At 37.0% G+C, this 14,052-nt stretch overlaps 1 protein-coding gene across 2 annotated transcripts; it reads left to right on the top strand.

Annotated features, from left to right (window-relative positions):
• Positions 1-4,555: 4,555 nt before the first annotated feature.
• Positions 4,556-13,673, top strand: GAR1 (GAR1 ribonucleoprotein). Of its 2 annotated transcripts, none has more exons than XM_074274059.1 (7): positions 4,556-4,976; positions 5,130-5,386; positions 7,011-7,165; positions 7,711-7,770; positions 8,724-8,886; positions 13,060-13,125; positions 13,380-13,673. In XM_074274059.1, exons 2-7 carry the CDS (start codon positions 5,143-5,145, stop codon positions 13,391-13,393), a joined length of 702 nt encoding a protein of 233 aa, XP_074130160.1. In that variant the 5' UTR covers positions 4,556-4,976; positions 5,130-5,142; the 3' UTR covers positions 13,394-13,673. The 2 variants fall into 2 exon arrangements, with proteins under 2 accessions (XP_074130160.1, XP_074130161.1); XM_074274060.1 differs by having other exon boundaries at positions 4,571-4,776.
• The last annotated feature ends 379 nt before the right edge of the window (positions 13,674-14,052 follow it).

The raw sequence follows: 14,052 nt of genomic DNA, 5'->3' as shown, positions 1-14,052 counted from the left end.
TTCCCAGGTACATGTAAAAACATTTTTGTTACACATGTAATTTCATTTTTTACATATTTCCACATGAATCTTGTTGGGAGAGAAAAGCTGAACAAAAGGGAAAAACCTTAAGAAAAATAAGTGAAAATAGATTGTGTCGATCCACATTCAATCTCCATAGTTCTCTTTCTGGATGCTGTGAAGCATGTTTCTAAAAATGCAGATGGTGTTTTCCACACAAAGTTTATTGAGATTGCCCACCTAAAGGGGGTACAGCTGAGTCTATTATAGTTGATCATTGGACAATCCTACTGCTGCTATGTAAAATGTTTTCTGATTCTTCTTGTTTCACTCAGCATCAATTTATATAAATCTTCACAGGCCTTTCTAAAATCAGCTTCCATTATTTTTTTTATAGAGCAATAATATTCCATTACTTTCATATGCCATAACTTATTTGGCTATTCCCCAACTGATGGGCATCTACTCATTTTCTAATTCCTTGCCACCACAAAAACAGCTGCTACATTTTTGCACAGGTGGGTCCTTTTTCCTCTTTTATGATTTTTTGGGGGATATAGACCCAGCACTGTTGGATCAAAGAGTATGTACAATTTTATAGCCCTTTGGGCATAATTCTAAATTGATCTTCAGAATAGTTGAATCATTTCCAACTCAACCAACAATGTATTAGGGTCCCAGTTTTCCCAACATTTATCCCCTCCCCTCCAACATTTACCATTATCCGATCATCTTAGCCAGTCTGATAGGTATGAGATAGTATCTCAGAGTTGGTTTAATTTGCATTTCTATAATTAATATTCGGAATATTTTTTCATATAACTAGAATTGGCTTTAATTTTTCTGAAAATTGTCCGTCCATATCCTTTGACCATTTATTGAGGGATGGCTTGTGTTCCTATAAATTTGAATCATTCCTCTATATATTTTAGAAATGAGACCTTTATCAGAAACATTGACTGTAAAAATTGTTTCCTGGCTTTCTGCTCCCTCCTAATCTTAGCTGCATTGATTCTGTTTATATAAACCTTTTTTAATTTAATGTAATCAAAATTATCCATTTTGCATTTCATAATATTCTCTAATTCTTCTTTAGCCATAAATTCTTCCCTTATCCAAAGATCTTGCTCTCCTAATTTGCTCATAGTATCTATCACCCTTTACACATAAAACATGTACCCATTTTGACCTTATTTTGGTAGCAGGTGTGAGATGTAGATTTATGCCAAGTTTTTGGCACATTATTTTCTAGTATTCCCAGAAATTTTTTTCTTATCTCAAAATCTGGAGTCTTTGGGTTTGTCCTTATTAAGCCTTTTAACCTATTCTGAGTTTGCTCACATGAAAATGGTTATTACAATACACACATTCACTGTAAGGTTGTTGTGGAGAAAACACTTGCAAATCTCATTTCCCTTCATATAGTCTATGATATAGCCAAATGAAATTATTCAACATAATCTAGACTTATCTTGCTATTTCTGTCCTCCATTCCTTTGCATATGCTATTCTTCCATGATGGTGTTGGTGAGGTTATTAGGTATGTGGCATTCTGAAAGAATTCAGTTTTTGTCTCCAACTGAAGCAAATCTGGCCTCAAGTCACTTAACACTATCTGTGTGACCCTGGGCAAGTCACTTAACCCCAATTGCTGAGGGGGGGGGGAGTCTACAAGCCAAAAATAAAGTACAGGAAGTATTTTGCATGGATTTTTGGTTGCAGCTGATTGTCAATTTTGGATTAACAACTAACATCAAGAAAACACAGATGCTCCATCAGCCAGCACAATATCCATAGTGGAACTGGTTATAGCAAATTGAGAAGTTTTGATAAGTCCACTTTACCTTGGTAGTATACTTTCTAGGGATGTCCACATTGATAACAAGGTTAAAACACGCACTCCTATAGCTAGCATAGTACAAGTAATATGAGGCTCTGAAGGAAAATGAGAAAAGGCTACCAAAATGAAGGTCTACAAAGCCACTGTGCTGACCTTAATTGTTGTATGCCTATGAAACCTGGGCCATGCCAGGAAACTGAATTGCTTCCATTTGAATTGTTGTAGGAAGATTCTGAAGATCACCTGGCAGGATAAGATATGAGACACTGAGATATTTCCTCAAACTAAACTGCCAAGCACTCAAACTCTACTACAGAGAGCACAATTCTGTTGGGATGGCCATATTGTTCAAATGCCAAATATACACTTGCCAAAAAGACTAGTACTCATTTGGTAGTCAGAAAAAAGTTATACAAGGACACTTTTAAGGTTTCGAGAACTTTAGAATTGATTGCATGACATAGGAGGCATTGGCACAGGACTGACCAATATAACATGCCTTCATCATAAAAGGTACCATGATCTAGGGGCAAAACAGAATTGAAGTAGCTCAGAAGAAATGTGAGATATGAAAAGTTAAAGAATTCATCCCAAATATTCACATGGACTAATTTTTTTTAACATTTTTAAAAATCAAAGCTTTTTATCTTTCAAAACATATGCATGGGTAATTTTGCAACATTAACCCTTGCAAAATTTCATGTTACAATTTCTCCTCCTTCTCCCACCCCCTCCCCTAGATGGCAAGTAGCCCAATAAGTTGGACATAGTAGAAATATATGTTAAATCCAATATATGCATACACATTTATGCAATTATTTTGCTGCACAAGAAAAATCAAATCAGACTGGAAAAAATGGGAAAGAAAATATAATGCAAGCCAACAACAAAAAAAGGTGAAAATACCATGTTGTGAACCATGCTCAGTTCCCACAGTCATCTCTCTGGGTGCAAATGGCTTTCTTCATCATCATTGGAACTGGTCTGAATCATCTCATTGTTGAAAGAGAGCCACCTCTATCAGAATTGATCATCTTATAATCTTGTTGACATGTTAAATAATCTGCTAGGTTTGCTCATTTCACTTAGCATCAGTTCCACATGGACTATTTGTACCTGTGGCAGAGCATTCTGAGCTCATTTAGTCTGATTAGCCAGTCTGACACAATATAACTTGACTGATGGTGATGTCATTTTGATCCTTTTCTGGAACAAAGAACATCAATGTTATCTCCTCATTTAGAATGGAAACTTTGAGACAGTTTTTGTCTTTGACCCTTTGTATCAAATAGTGGGTGCTATTTATAATAAATGCTTGTTGAATAAAACTTTAGAACTTCACTGTGAGGAATTGAAGTTTCTAAGAATAGAATGTCTCAGTGATTTCCCAGTTTTTTTAATAGTAATAAGCTTTAAATGATCCAAGTGAACCTTAGCCCTGATCCGTTTCAGATTATGGTATCTGGGAAAACTAATGAACTACAAAGTTTCATATGTGGCTAGAAATCTTTGTGACAAACATTTGGTTGATGAATTTTTAAATACCAAAAATAAGTGGCTACTAAGTGGCTTGAGAGGACAGCTGGACATCCTTAAATTTAAATGACATTTGTCTATTAAACTTCACTAGATTCCAAAGATCTAATGGGATTGAGGGTTTCTGGATGGGAAGAGAGAGGGGAGGTTAATTGTGCCTTACAGGGACAGCTAGGTGGCGCAGTGGATAGAGCACCAGCCCTGAATTCAGGAGGACCCGAGTTCACAACTGGTCTCGGACACTTAACACTTCCTAGCTGTGTGACCCTGGGCAAGTCACTTAACCCCAACCTCAGGGAAAACGAAAAAAAGTCAGAAGATGGGGGAAACCATTTCATCACCCTATGCACTTATCTCCCCTAATTTTTTTTTTTGGGGGGGGAGGGAGGGCAAGGCAATTGGAGTTAAGTGATTTGACCAGGGTCACATAGCTGGTGTCAAGTGTCAGAAACTCAATTTGAACTCAGATACTGACTGCAGGGCCAGTGCTCTATCTACTACGCAACCCAGCTGCCCCATCCCTATTTCAGTAACAGTTAACATTTATTAACAGTCGGGTACTGCACTAAGACTTTTACCGTTACCTCATTTAATCTTCACAATAACTCTGGGACTTAGATGCAGTTACGCTCCCCCTTTGACAAGATAAGGAAACTGAAGCAAACAGAAATTAAGTGACCTGTCTGAGGCCACATTTGAATTGAGACCTTTAACTCAAGCTCGGCGCTCTATGCTCCCCGGCTGCCATTTCAAAGTGCCGTTCTTAATTTCTCCTACGAGTTCTGGATGGGCGCTATCCCTAGGAGCTGAGGAGTCTACACGGGAGCGGTCCAGATTTACGTGCCAGTCAAACCTCGGGCCCAAACCCACCATGTCCCGCCTACGGAGCACTCCGCTCCAGGGCAGCCGCACCAGTCCCACTCCGCGCGGAGGAAACCTTAACCGGTTTCTAAAAATCAAAGATAGGATCAAGAAAGTTCAGTTCCAGAAAGTTCAGTAGAAACAGCGAAAGCAAGAGATTAAGTAACGAGTTAGGAAAAGGACCAGCTAAGGTAGCACTGCGCAGTCTAACCCCGCCTCTGCTATCTTATTTCCGGCGCTTGCAGTTAGTCATCCCCAACGTCAATCGTCGCAAAACAGTCGCGTTTTGCTTGTTTGGACGTCGCCTGGGCTACTTTTGATTACGTATCATTCACTGAAAAGGCAATCATGTCTGCCTACTGCTGGTGACTTTCTCATTTTCCGGGTCTCTGGGCTCTTTCTCAGTGACTCTGTTGCTCAAACTCTGGTCCTTTCTCCTCCGGGCTTTTCTGTCACGGTAGCGGCAGAGGTAGAGAGAAAACGGAGGAGGAAGAGAATCCGGAAGACTCCCTGGAGTTACTAAAGCGCAAACTAGAAGGGTGAGAGGTGGGGCTCGAGCGAGCTGAGTGGTGTGGGAGACGAGACCCGGCGCAGGCGCGACGCGGAAGCGTGTGTGCGTGCGCGCGCGCGCTTCTGTGTGTGCACGCCCCTGGAGTGGGGAGCACGAGGCGCCGTGGGGGAAGCGTGAGGGCGCTTGAGGAGCGCAGGATTCCGGACGCATGTGGAGGACGGAGTGGAGGTGAGAGGGAGAGTAGTGAAGCGCCGGGCGGGAAAGGCCCTCCTGCTCCTTTCCTTGGGCCTGGGGTAAACTTCGCCCAAGCCTTTGGGGAGAGCATTGGACTTAGCAACTTTACTAAGACTTTGCGTGCCGACTTTTTCTCCCCCTCTCCAGGTAGAAGGAGAGTATGTCCTTTCGAGGCGGAGGAGGCCGCGGGGGGGGCGGAGGCGGCTATAATCGCGGGGGCTTTAATCGAGGCGGCGGCGGCCACTACCGAGGAGGAGGGCGAGGCGGTGATCGCGGAGGCGGCCGAGGAGGGCGAGGCGGTGATCGCGGCGGCTTTGGTCGGGGAGGTTTCGGTCGAGGAGGGGGTGGTCGTGGAGGCTTCCAGAAGGGAGGCTACAACGAGGGACCCCCAGAAAACGTGGTCGGTAGGTCACGCCCATGGCAGTGTGTGGGTGTGTGTGCGCGCGTGATGGGTCTCGTTCTGGCCGGGCACACGTGTTAGGTTGTCTTGGGCTGGCAATTCTGGGAGAGGCTTAGGACACCTTTTATCCCCAACTTTAAGAAGTCTTAAGCGGGGCGGGAAGGGGAGGAGGCAGGGAGTAGAAAGGATCCCAAGTAACTGGCAAACTTTACAGCAAATAGCAAAAAGGCATCACTTTGCCAGACTGCTGTAATACTAGAGGAGCTGTGAATTTGGAGGATCTGAACGTTAATTAAAGCTGAAGTTTGGGGGAGAAGTGGGACTCTAGTTGGGTCTTGGAAACTTTAGATTTTGAATTGGATAGGAGGGGAGAAGGAAGCCTTTCTGGGGAAGAATAATTGAGATGAGCTTGAGTTCCGTTTAGATCTAATCAAATCTTGATAAAGTATTAAGCACCTATATTTTGCTGTTTGAAAAATAGAGACTCAAAGAAAAATCTGACTTCAGTTGAATGGGAGAGACCACGTGCAAAAGAATTATACACAAACAAGGAAAATCTTAATGGGAAAGATATTTTTTACTTTAGCTTAGACTTGAAGGGAGCCTGGAGGTTGAAATGAGGTGGCAAACATCCCCAAATAAAGGGACAAATTACCAATGAAAGTGACCAAAGGTGAGATGAGTGTCTTAGATGGGGAACTGCAAAGATGCCAGTGTTACTGGATAAGTGTTACAGCACGTGTGAGGAGGAGAAAGGCCCATGAAAACTAGAAAGGGTCTGAGTTATGACAGGTATTAAATGCTTCTGGAGATGAGAGGAAGCTATTTGAGAGCGGGATGAGAGTGACATAGCTTTAACTTTACGAAGATGGCTGCTAATTGAATGGAGTGGGGAGAGACTGGAAAATAGTGGGGAAGTTTAGTGGTATAGGTAAGGTGAGCCTTTGAGGATTAGTTTTAGATTTAGAAATCTTGGCTTGGTTTGAGAAAAATTAATTCACTGATGGTTCTCTGAGCCAATGGAGTAATAATAATAACTGTTTTTGAAAGAATGATAGAATTAGATCAGTGACTGTACTCTTAAAGGTTACCTAAAGAATGTGAGACTACAGGTAAGCTGAGTGTGATAAGGACTTGGACCACTATGATGAAAATGGAATAGAGATGAATTAATAAGACCTGGTTGAGAAAGTGGATGGATTACATTCCATTAATGGAAGAGAAAAGTTAGATAATTGAGGCTCTAGGAGAATGGTGATGAAGATGGTCACTTTTGGGGGAACAGAATGAGATCAGTTTTTAACTTTATGAGTTTGAAGTGCCATCCAAATGGACATATTTATGAGTTGGCACTTACTAGATACTTGATAATATAGTTTTAATAACATTAACATAAGAGGGTGATGATAATTAGGGTGGAAGAAAGACATGACAAAGCAGAGAGCATAGGAAAGACTGGATTTTGGAGAACACATTAAATTGAGGGAGTCTAGCTGGCAGGACATAGAAATGAAAAAATATGGTCCTAGAAGTAGGAGTATGAGAAAATGAAGCCAGTTGAGTACTTTTAAGGAATGTTTTAGTTGAATTCATATTTTCTATTTTGACATTTCCTTTTCTTATTGCAGTGTTAGGAGAATTCTTGCATCCCTGTGAAGATGACATTGTGTGCAAATGCATAACACATGAAAATAAAGTGCCTTATTTCAATGCTCCAGTTTACTTAGAAAACAAAGAACAGATTGGTAAAGTGGATGAGATATTTGGACAGCTTAGAGATTTTGTATCCTTCCCTTTCTCTCCCCATAACCCAGCAATAAACACATCGTTTTTCTATTCTTAGAAACAGCAATATTAACTGTTTCAAATTCATTTTAGTCAATATAAAATTTAATGATTTGGGGCCAGGAACAAAATGGGAATATTGAAAGGAGAAGGAAAGAGGTGGATATTTTTTCTTTAAGCAAAGTAAAATTTGTTATTTTTAGAGTTTACTATTAAGAACTTATGGGTGTAAGTAAGTAGGTGTACAATTAGAAGATGAATGGAGGTTGAAATGTGATTGTCTTTTTATGGATACTTTTTACTTTAAAAAACAAGGTTTGGTAATGTTTAGTATTATGGGATTTGAAATTATCAAGTGATGCCAGGAACAGAATTTTGCTATTGGGGTTATTATAGTAGTAGAGTTGTAGACTAATGTGGCTTGCTTAATATGCTGTCCTTTCCCTTATACCTTAATTTTTCATTTGTTGGAATGGCATTGTAGTTCTGAAATAGTTGTTTGGTTAAGTGCTCCAATCTTTTATTCCTTAATCAACATAACAGTATTTTTCAGTTAAACTGTCAGAAAACATGAAGGCCTCCTCTTTTAAAAAATTACAAAAGGTAAGTCTGATTGATGATATTCAAAGTCTAACTAAGAAGGCATTGATTTTTCTTTATAAATATTTCATCTACATTATGCCTTAAAAAGGTCTTTTCAAATTGCTGTTTTGAAAGACCACAAATTTAGAAAGCATTAATGAGATAATTTTTGATAATTTTTACTTAAAGTAGTAATATTTTTAGAACCAGTTTTTCAGCTGCATTAAAGTACTTTTTTCATTGAAGTACATTTTCCCCCCTATGTATATGTAGTATACAATTTTTCAAACTTAAAGGGCAATTTTATGTTTATCTGAAATTAAGTAATTGGTTGTTTTCTTTTTCTTTTATATGTAATATGATCTCTTTGTCCAGGATTTGTTTAGAAAATAAACTATTTTTCAGTAATGTAAAACAGCAAAATACTGTTTAAAATTAATTAACATAACTAAAAAAATTTTAGTGTATGCTGAAGTTACTTTATTACTGTAGTTCACAATTAAAAGCCTATTAATGTCTTTAAACTAAAATCTTATTGGTAAGACATCTAAGTTTCATTGGTTCTGGCTAGTAAACTATAACCTAGTAAGATTTATTGTGTTGAAATTTTAGCTTCTATTATCCATAATCAATTTAGTTGTTAGTAATCCTTTAGCTCCTACCACATTTGTCTTGTATACTCTGTAAATATTTGTTGATTTGATAAAAGTGAATGACTAACATGCTTTTATATTTAGTTTTAGTCTTGTCACTCTTAATGAGATGAGGATTCACTTAAAGGTAGAAATTGAAATTAAAGTTTTCTGAGTTTTTTTCAGGCATTTTCATCTTAGTGACATTTTGAAAGTTTTTTTTTTTTTTTTTTTTTAAAGATATCTTAGCAAATACTACAAGTAAGGGAGTGCTTAAGTAATGGTTATTAGGCAATGTTGATGTGTGTATTCTCATAGTATTCTTTTTCCTCCTACCCTCAGTTTTATATTGACCCATATAAATTGCTGCCCTTGCAAAGATTCTTACCTCGGCCACCAGGTGAAAAAGCACCTCCAAGAGGTGGTGGTGGCGGCAGAGGAGGAGGAAGAGGTGGTAGAGGAGGAGGAAGAGGTGGTAGAGGAGGAGGAGGCGGCGGCAGAGGTGGTAAGTTTCTTGTTATAATTGCACTCATAAGAATGGGGGATGGGAAAATCTTTAGAAATGGGGAAAGTTATGTATTTAAAAATAGGACAAAGAAGCTTAAAAGTCGAAATATTCACCTTCTCTACTTGAATAAAAATTTAGCAAAATTCTAGGATAATAATAATGACAACAAAATTCTAGAGTATAATTTAATGGCAAAGAAATTTCTACTTAAACTAATATCCGTTTTCTCAACTTAGGGAGAAGATATTTTTACTTTAATAAATTTTAGTACTACTACTTAATAAATTTAATATTTGAAACAGCCATTAATTACATAAATTTTCAAATAGATTAGTGTCTATGTAAATTTGGTCACTTGATTGATAATAGCATTTTAGTCTTTTAAAGAAGAGTAAATGAGATATTCCCTTTGTCCCTTACTACTTCTTACTAAAAGTTTTTGTTTTGAGTTGTACTGATGTAGACTATTAATTTATCTTTTTCTTATATAACTAACTCTTGAATTATTAATTGAAGATTTTTTTAATACGTGGAATATATATACATATAACTTTTTAATGTTTTATACAAATTATATACTCTGTATACAATATCTTTTTAGACTTTAAAAGTTTGCCAGTCTTTTTAAAAAATGCATGAGGCCTTATAGAACTTTATTTTTTTTTTTTTTCTCCTTTTTCCCCCCTTTATTTTCAAAGAATTTTTGAGTTTTTTGCTCTTTAAAATGCAAGTTTGTTTTCTTTAGTCTTAGGGGCTGGGTTAAATAACTACTTTTTTTTTCCCCTGAGGCTGGGGTTAAGTGACTTGCCCAGGGTCCCACAGCTAGGAAGTGTTAAATGTCTGAGACCAGATTTGAACTGGGTCCTCCTGAATTCAGGGCTGGTGCTCTATCCATTGCGCCACCTAGCTGCCCCTAAATAACTACTTTTAAGCACCCAGTTTATGAATGAATTGTTCAAAATGTAAGGCAGTTTGAAACTCAACCTTTTACCAGAAACATTGTTATAGTTACTTTCTTAGACAAAACCCTCAATGGTGAATTCAGCTATTAAGTATCTTGATATCTCTATTGAAAGAATATCGAATTTCGCCTTCACCGGGAATATGTCTTGATTTTTATCTATAAGTAGTATGGAAAACTATGTTTCCCTCTCTCCAGTTCAGCATTGGGATATTTGAATACAATAAACGACTGACATGAGAGTTATCTACATTTAAGAGGAAAAGTAAATACTAATGAAAGCATACATTTGCAATATAAGGGTTAGATTCTAAAGTCGATGTATAAGTAAAAAATTCAGTAGTATCTAAATTTTACCTTAAATTCTCAATGTTTTTGGAAGACAGTGAATTTTCTTTAACAAATATTCTTTTAGATATGAATTAATAATGTCTTCACCCTCCAGCCCCGGGCTGGGAGTGGTAGAATTGTTCACTTGAAGGTCTGCAGTGGGAAGAGTAATGCTTCTTCACCCAAGCCATAGATTGCCCTGCTACAGAAATTATAGGGAGATTAGCATCTAAGACCTGGGAAGTGGTTATAGAGAAGAGCCATTATTTGATGCTGCTCAGTATACAAGTGTGTATAGATTTCTGTCTTTCCCCCCTATTCCCTCTCCCACTTTACATGTGTATTTGAGTCAGTTTCATTGTATATAAAGAGGGATCTGAGGCAAGGCAACAAAATGGGATTGAGGAGTAATGAAGAATGATTTTGTGGGGAGGTGATAGAACTGTGTTAAGGAAGGGGGGCAAGCTATCTGGAGTCTGACTTTCCTCTTGTACGGTCAAATTACACTCACATTTCTAAGTCAGGTTTCTTTATGTAACACCTTTTGCTTTTCAGATTTTAAATTTTAAGAAATACTGAGTGGTTACCATTAAGGGTTTTTTTTTTTTTTTTTTTATAAATACAGATGAGGTTCTGTAAAGTGGGTCCCATTTTAATTTAGATTGACTTTTATCCAAGTCATGCTGTATCTTCAAATATTTAATTGAAACAGGATCAACATAGTTCTGTGAGAACATGAGCTAGGTCAATAGCTAGAAAAGACTTGGATCAGTGTCAGGAATGCAGATGGGGATAGGGATTTAAATGACTTAACATCACACAGTGGTAGTAAATAATGAAATTAAATTTTTGAGCGTCTGTCTTCTAATTTCAGCAGATTTTTTTCCTTGCTGTCCTACTTGTCTCTCCATAATCTAGGATAATAATATAGCTGCATAATAAAAATGCAATAATCTAGCTGAGTTAGATTAAAAAAAAGTTTCTTGAGATTTTTATTTGTAATCTGTTTATAAGCAGGAACTGTTCTCCTTGTGCCCCCCTCATTACTTGGTATAATGCCTTACACTTATTGAGGTCTTCAAATATGATTGAATGAATGATCTTGGAGAACTGACAAGAGAGCAGGTGATAGCTAGGAGAAACTTAAGCAAGGTGGTCAAGGGTGGGGTTGGAAAAAGTAAGTGGTGAGGTTCCTCAAGTAGAGTCTGTGAACTAAGACATTGTGCATGATTAACAGGGGTGGTAATATGCAAAGTAGGGAGGGAGAAGAAAGAAGAAAGAAAAATGGCTTTGTTGAGTTGAGTTAAGATTTGTAGAATCTCCTTACAGAGTATATTGGCAAGAGGAAGTGGGTAGACAAGCACTTTACTTCTTCACCTCCTTCACCCTTATCTCTTTTTTTCATCTCTCCCTGACTTGGCCAACATTCATCTACACAATTGTCATCCCTCCACAGAGTTCCATATCTAGGAGCTGCCCACAGCAATAAAATCAGAAATATCCTGTAGCATGCAACCCCTCCCCTCTACCCCCATTAAATTTTGAGCTCCAAATATAGGTATATTTTGCAGCATCTAACCTTTTTGGTGTGGACAATCTTACCATTCTTTTTTGCTCAAGACCTTGAATTTTCCCCCCCATCATTATTTTTACACTGTGGACATCTAAGTTGCTAAGTGCCCCTCCCCCCTTTAGAAATTTTTTTCGCTCAAAGAATATTGTATATTTTACCTCTGTCCTCTCTTAAATGAACTAAATATAACCCTTGTTCAAGTTTTGCACTCTTAATGGGAGAGTTAATTTATTCTTAATCTATGCTGAAGACCCTTTAAATAAAATCTTTATTTTTAACCTCTCTCCCAGGCTTTAGTTTCCTATCTCATAAGTCTGTTCATCTTCTCTTTTGCTTGAATGTCCTACTGTTGACCTATTTCAGATCTAGAAGTGAACTTCTCTTATAGTGTCTGCATTGATATCCTTTCTCAATTTGTGTCAGGGCATCACTGGTCTGCCAGTGTCTTTTTTAATCTCTTTGTCCTTCAAATACAATAATCTGGTAGGATTCTTGTGTATTATTTCATTACTGCCACTATCCTAATTTAATTTATCACCTCATTATTAGATTGAATACTTGAGTATCTTTCTAATGAATATCCTTGTTGTTCTTATTTGTCTCCCACTTACCAGTGAACTCTCTATCCTCCAAACAACTTTCTATTTCATTTTGACTTCCTATATTGTCTTTCCCTTCAAATTACTACCCATTACCAACCAGATAATTTAAATTTCTCAGACTGGCATTCAAGGTTATTTATACATTTGTCCTACTCCATTTAACTAAGTATACCTTCCATTGATCTCTTTTATATACATTGCTTATTTTAGCCAGAAATGTATCCTTATGATTACAGAAATACATTCATAATGTGTTCAGGGTCTAAAGTCTAGTTAAAAAATAAATCTTTGCAAGTAATTTTTGTAATTTTTTTTTTATTTTGGTAATTTTTGTAATTACTTTGCAAGTAATATTTCAGGGCTACTTTGATTTTGCCACTAACATTCCCCCAGCCTTTATAATTTACAACACAAATTTTAACATCACATCTAGTTGTTATGCATATTTCATCTCTTAGACTAAACTCTTCACTAAAAAAGAATCTAAAAACAAGTTTCTATCTGTAGTTTAAGACTTTGTTTTAAGCTTTATGTAGTGATAGGATTACTGTCCCATTCTTCCTTCTAGTTTTGGTTTCTTTATAATGTGATAGTTTGTAATTATTATATAATCTAACTTTTTGTATTGTGTGTGTGTGTGTGTATGCGTGTGCACGTGTGCATGTGCACGCGCATGCATGCATGCATGTGTGCTTTTCCCTCAGGTGGTTTTAGAGGTGGAAGAGGTGGTGGAGGCTTCAGAGGAGGACGAGGAGGTGGTGGCTTCAGAGGTAAGTTACAGAAATTTATATAGTATGTTCTGAATTATATATTAACAGTTTTATTGTTTTTTGCATGTAATTATATAAACCGAGGTAATAGTTTATTTTCAGGAGTACCAGGCACTTTAAGAAATAATAATTGAATTAGTGTGTCAGTAGACTAATTGCATATTAATAAATACTAATGAAGATTTTGACCTTGATTTTGTAATTGTATTAAAATTTTTGTTCCTCTGAATCTTTTATTTTTCTTAACATTCCAGGTAGAGGACGTTAAGTGGAACTTGTGGCAAGTAAGCATCACCAGTTGGCTTTTTGAATCATTCTTCAGAATTAAGGAGTTATTTCTTCTGTGGATCTGAAGTTTTTGTTTTTTTTAAGCAAGTACAATTCTAAGGAACTGGTCACTTTATGACTGTGCTAACAGTGTCACTACACCATGCAAAATGAATGCAAAGAATGAGACAGTTTTGCTCCAAAAGAGCATAGACTGAATCTTTTATATATTTTGTATGATGCTCAGCACTCTGTGGGTGCTTAATAAATGTTCAATAATACTTTTGTTGTAATTTGGAGTTTTTAAATATGAAAATTTAACTTTTCTTAGTTTTAAAATTTATAGCTGTTACTGTGGCTTAACTTCATTTTCGAAGGTCAAATGCCCACTGAACGAATTTTGTAAAAGCTTTAGCAGTCCAAACATAAATATATTTGCATAATCAATTCTCAGCTTTCCAGTTTGAGCTGTACTAGTGCTATGGTTTAGTGCTTATGAACTATGTCAAATGGACTCTTTCCAAATAAATAGCAATTATATATGGGAATATTAACACTTTTTAAATGATTGTACTTTCTATATATAACAGCAATTGTAATTCCTTTACTTTGGGCAATAAGAAATTTGATAAATTATATAGGTGGGGAAAAGTTTGCTAA

Source organism: Sminthopsis crassicaudata, chromosome 6, assembly GCF_048593235.1.
Source record: "Sminthopsis crassicaudata isolate SCR6 chromosome 6, ASM4859323v1, whole genome shotgun sequence".
In the NCBI taxonomy this organism is placed as follows: domain Eukaryota; kingdom Metazoa; phylum Chordata; class Mammalia; order Dasyuromorphia; family Dasyuridae; genus Sminthopsis; species Sminthopsis crassicaudata.
Note: the sequence above shows the minus strand (reverse complement) of the source record. Positions and strands in the feature narration are given on the sequence as shown.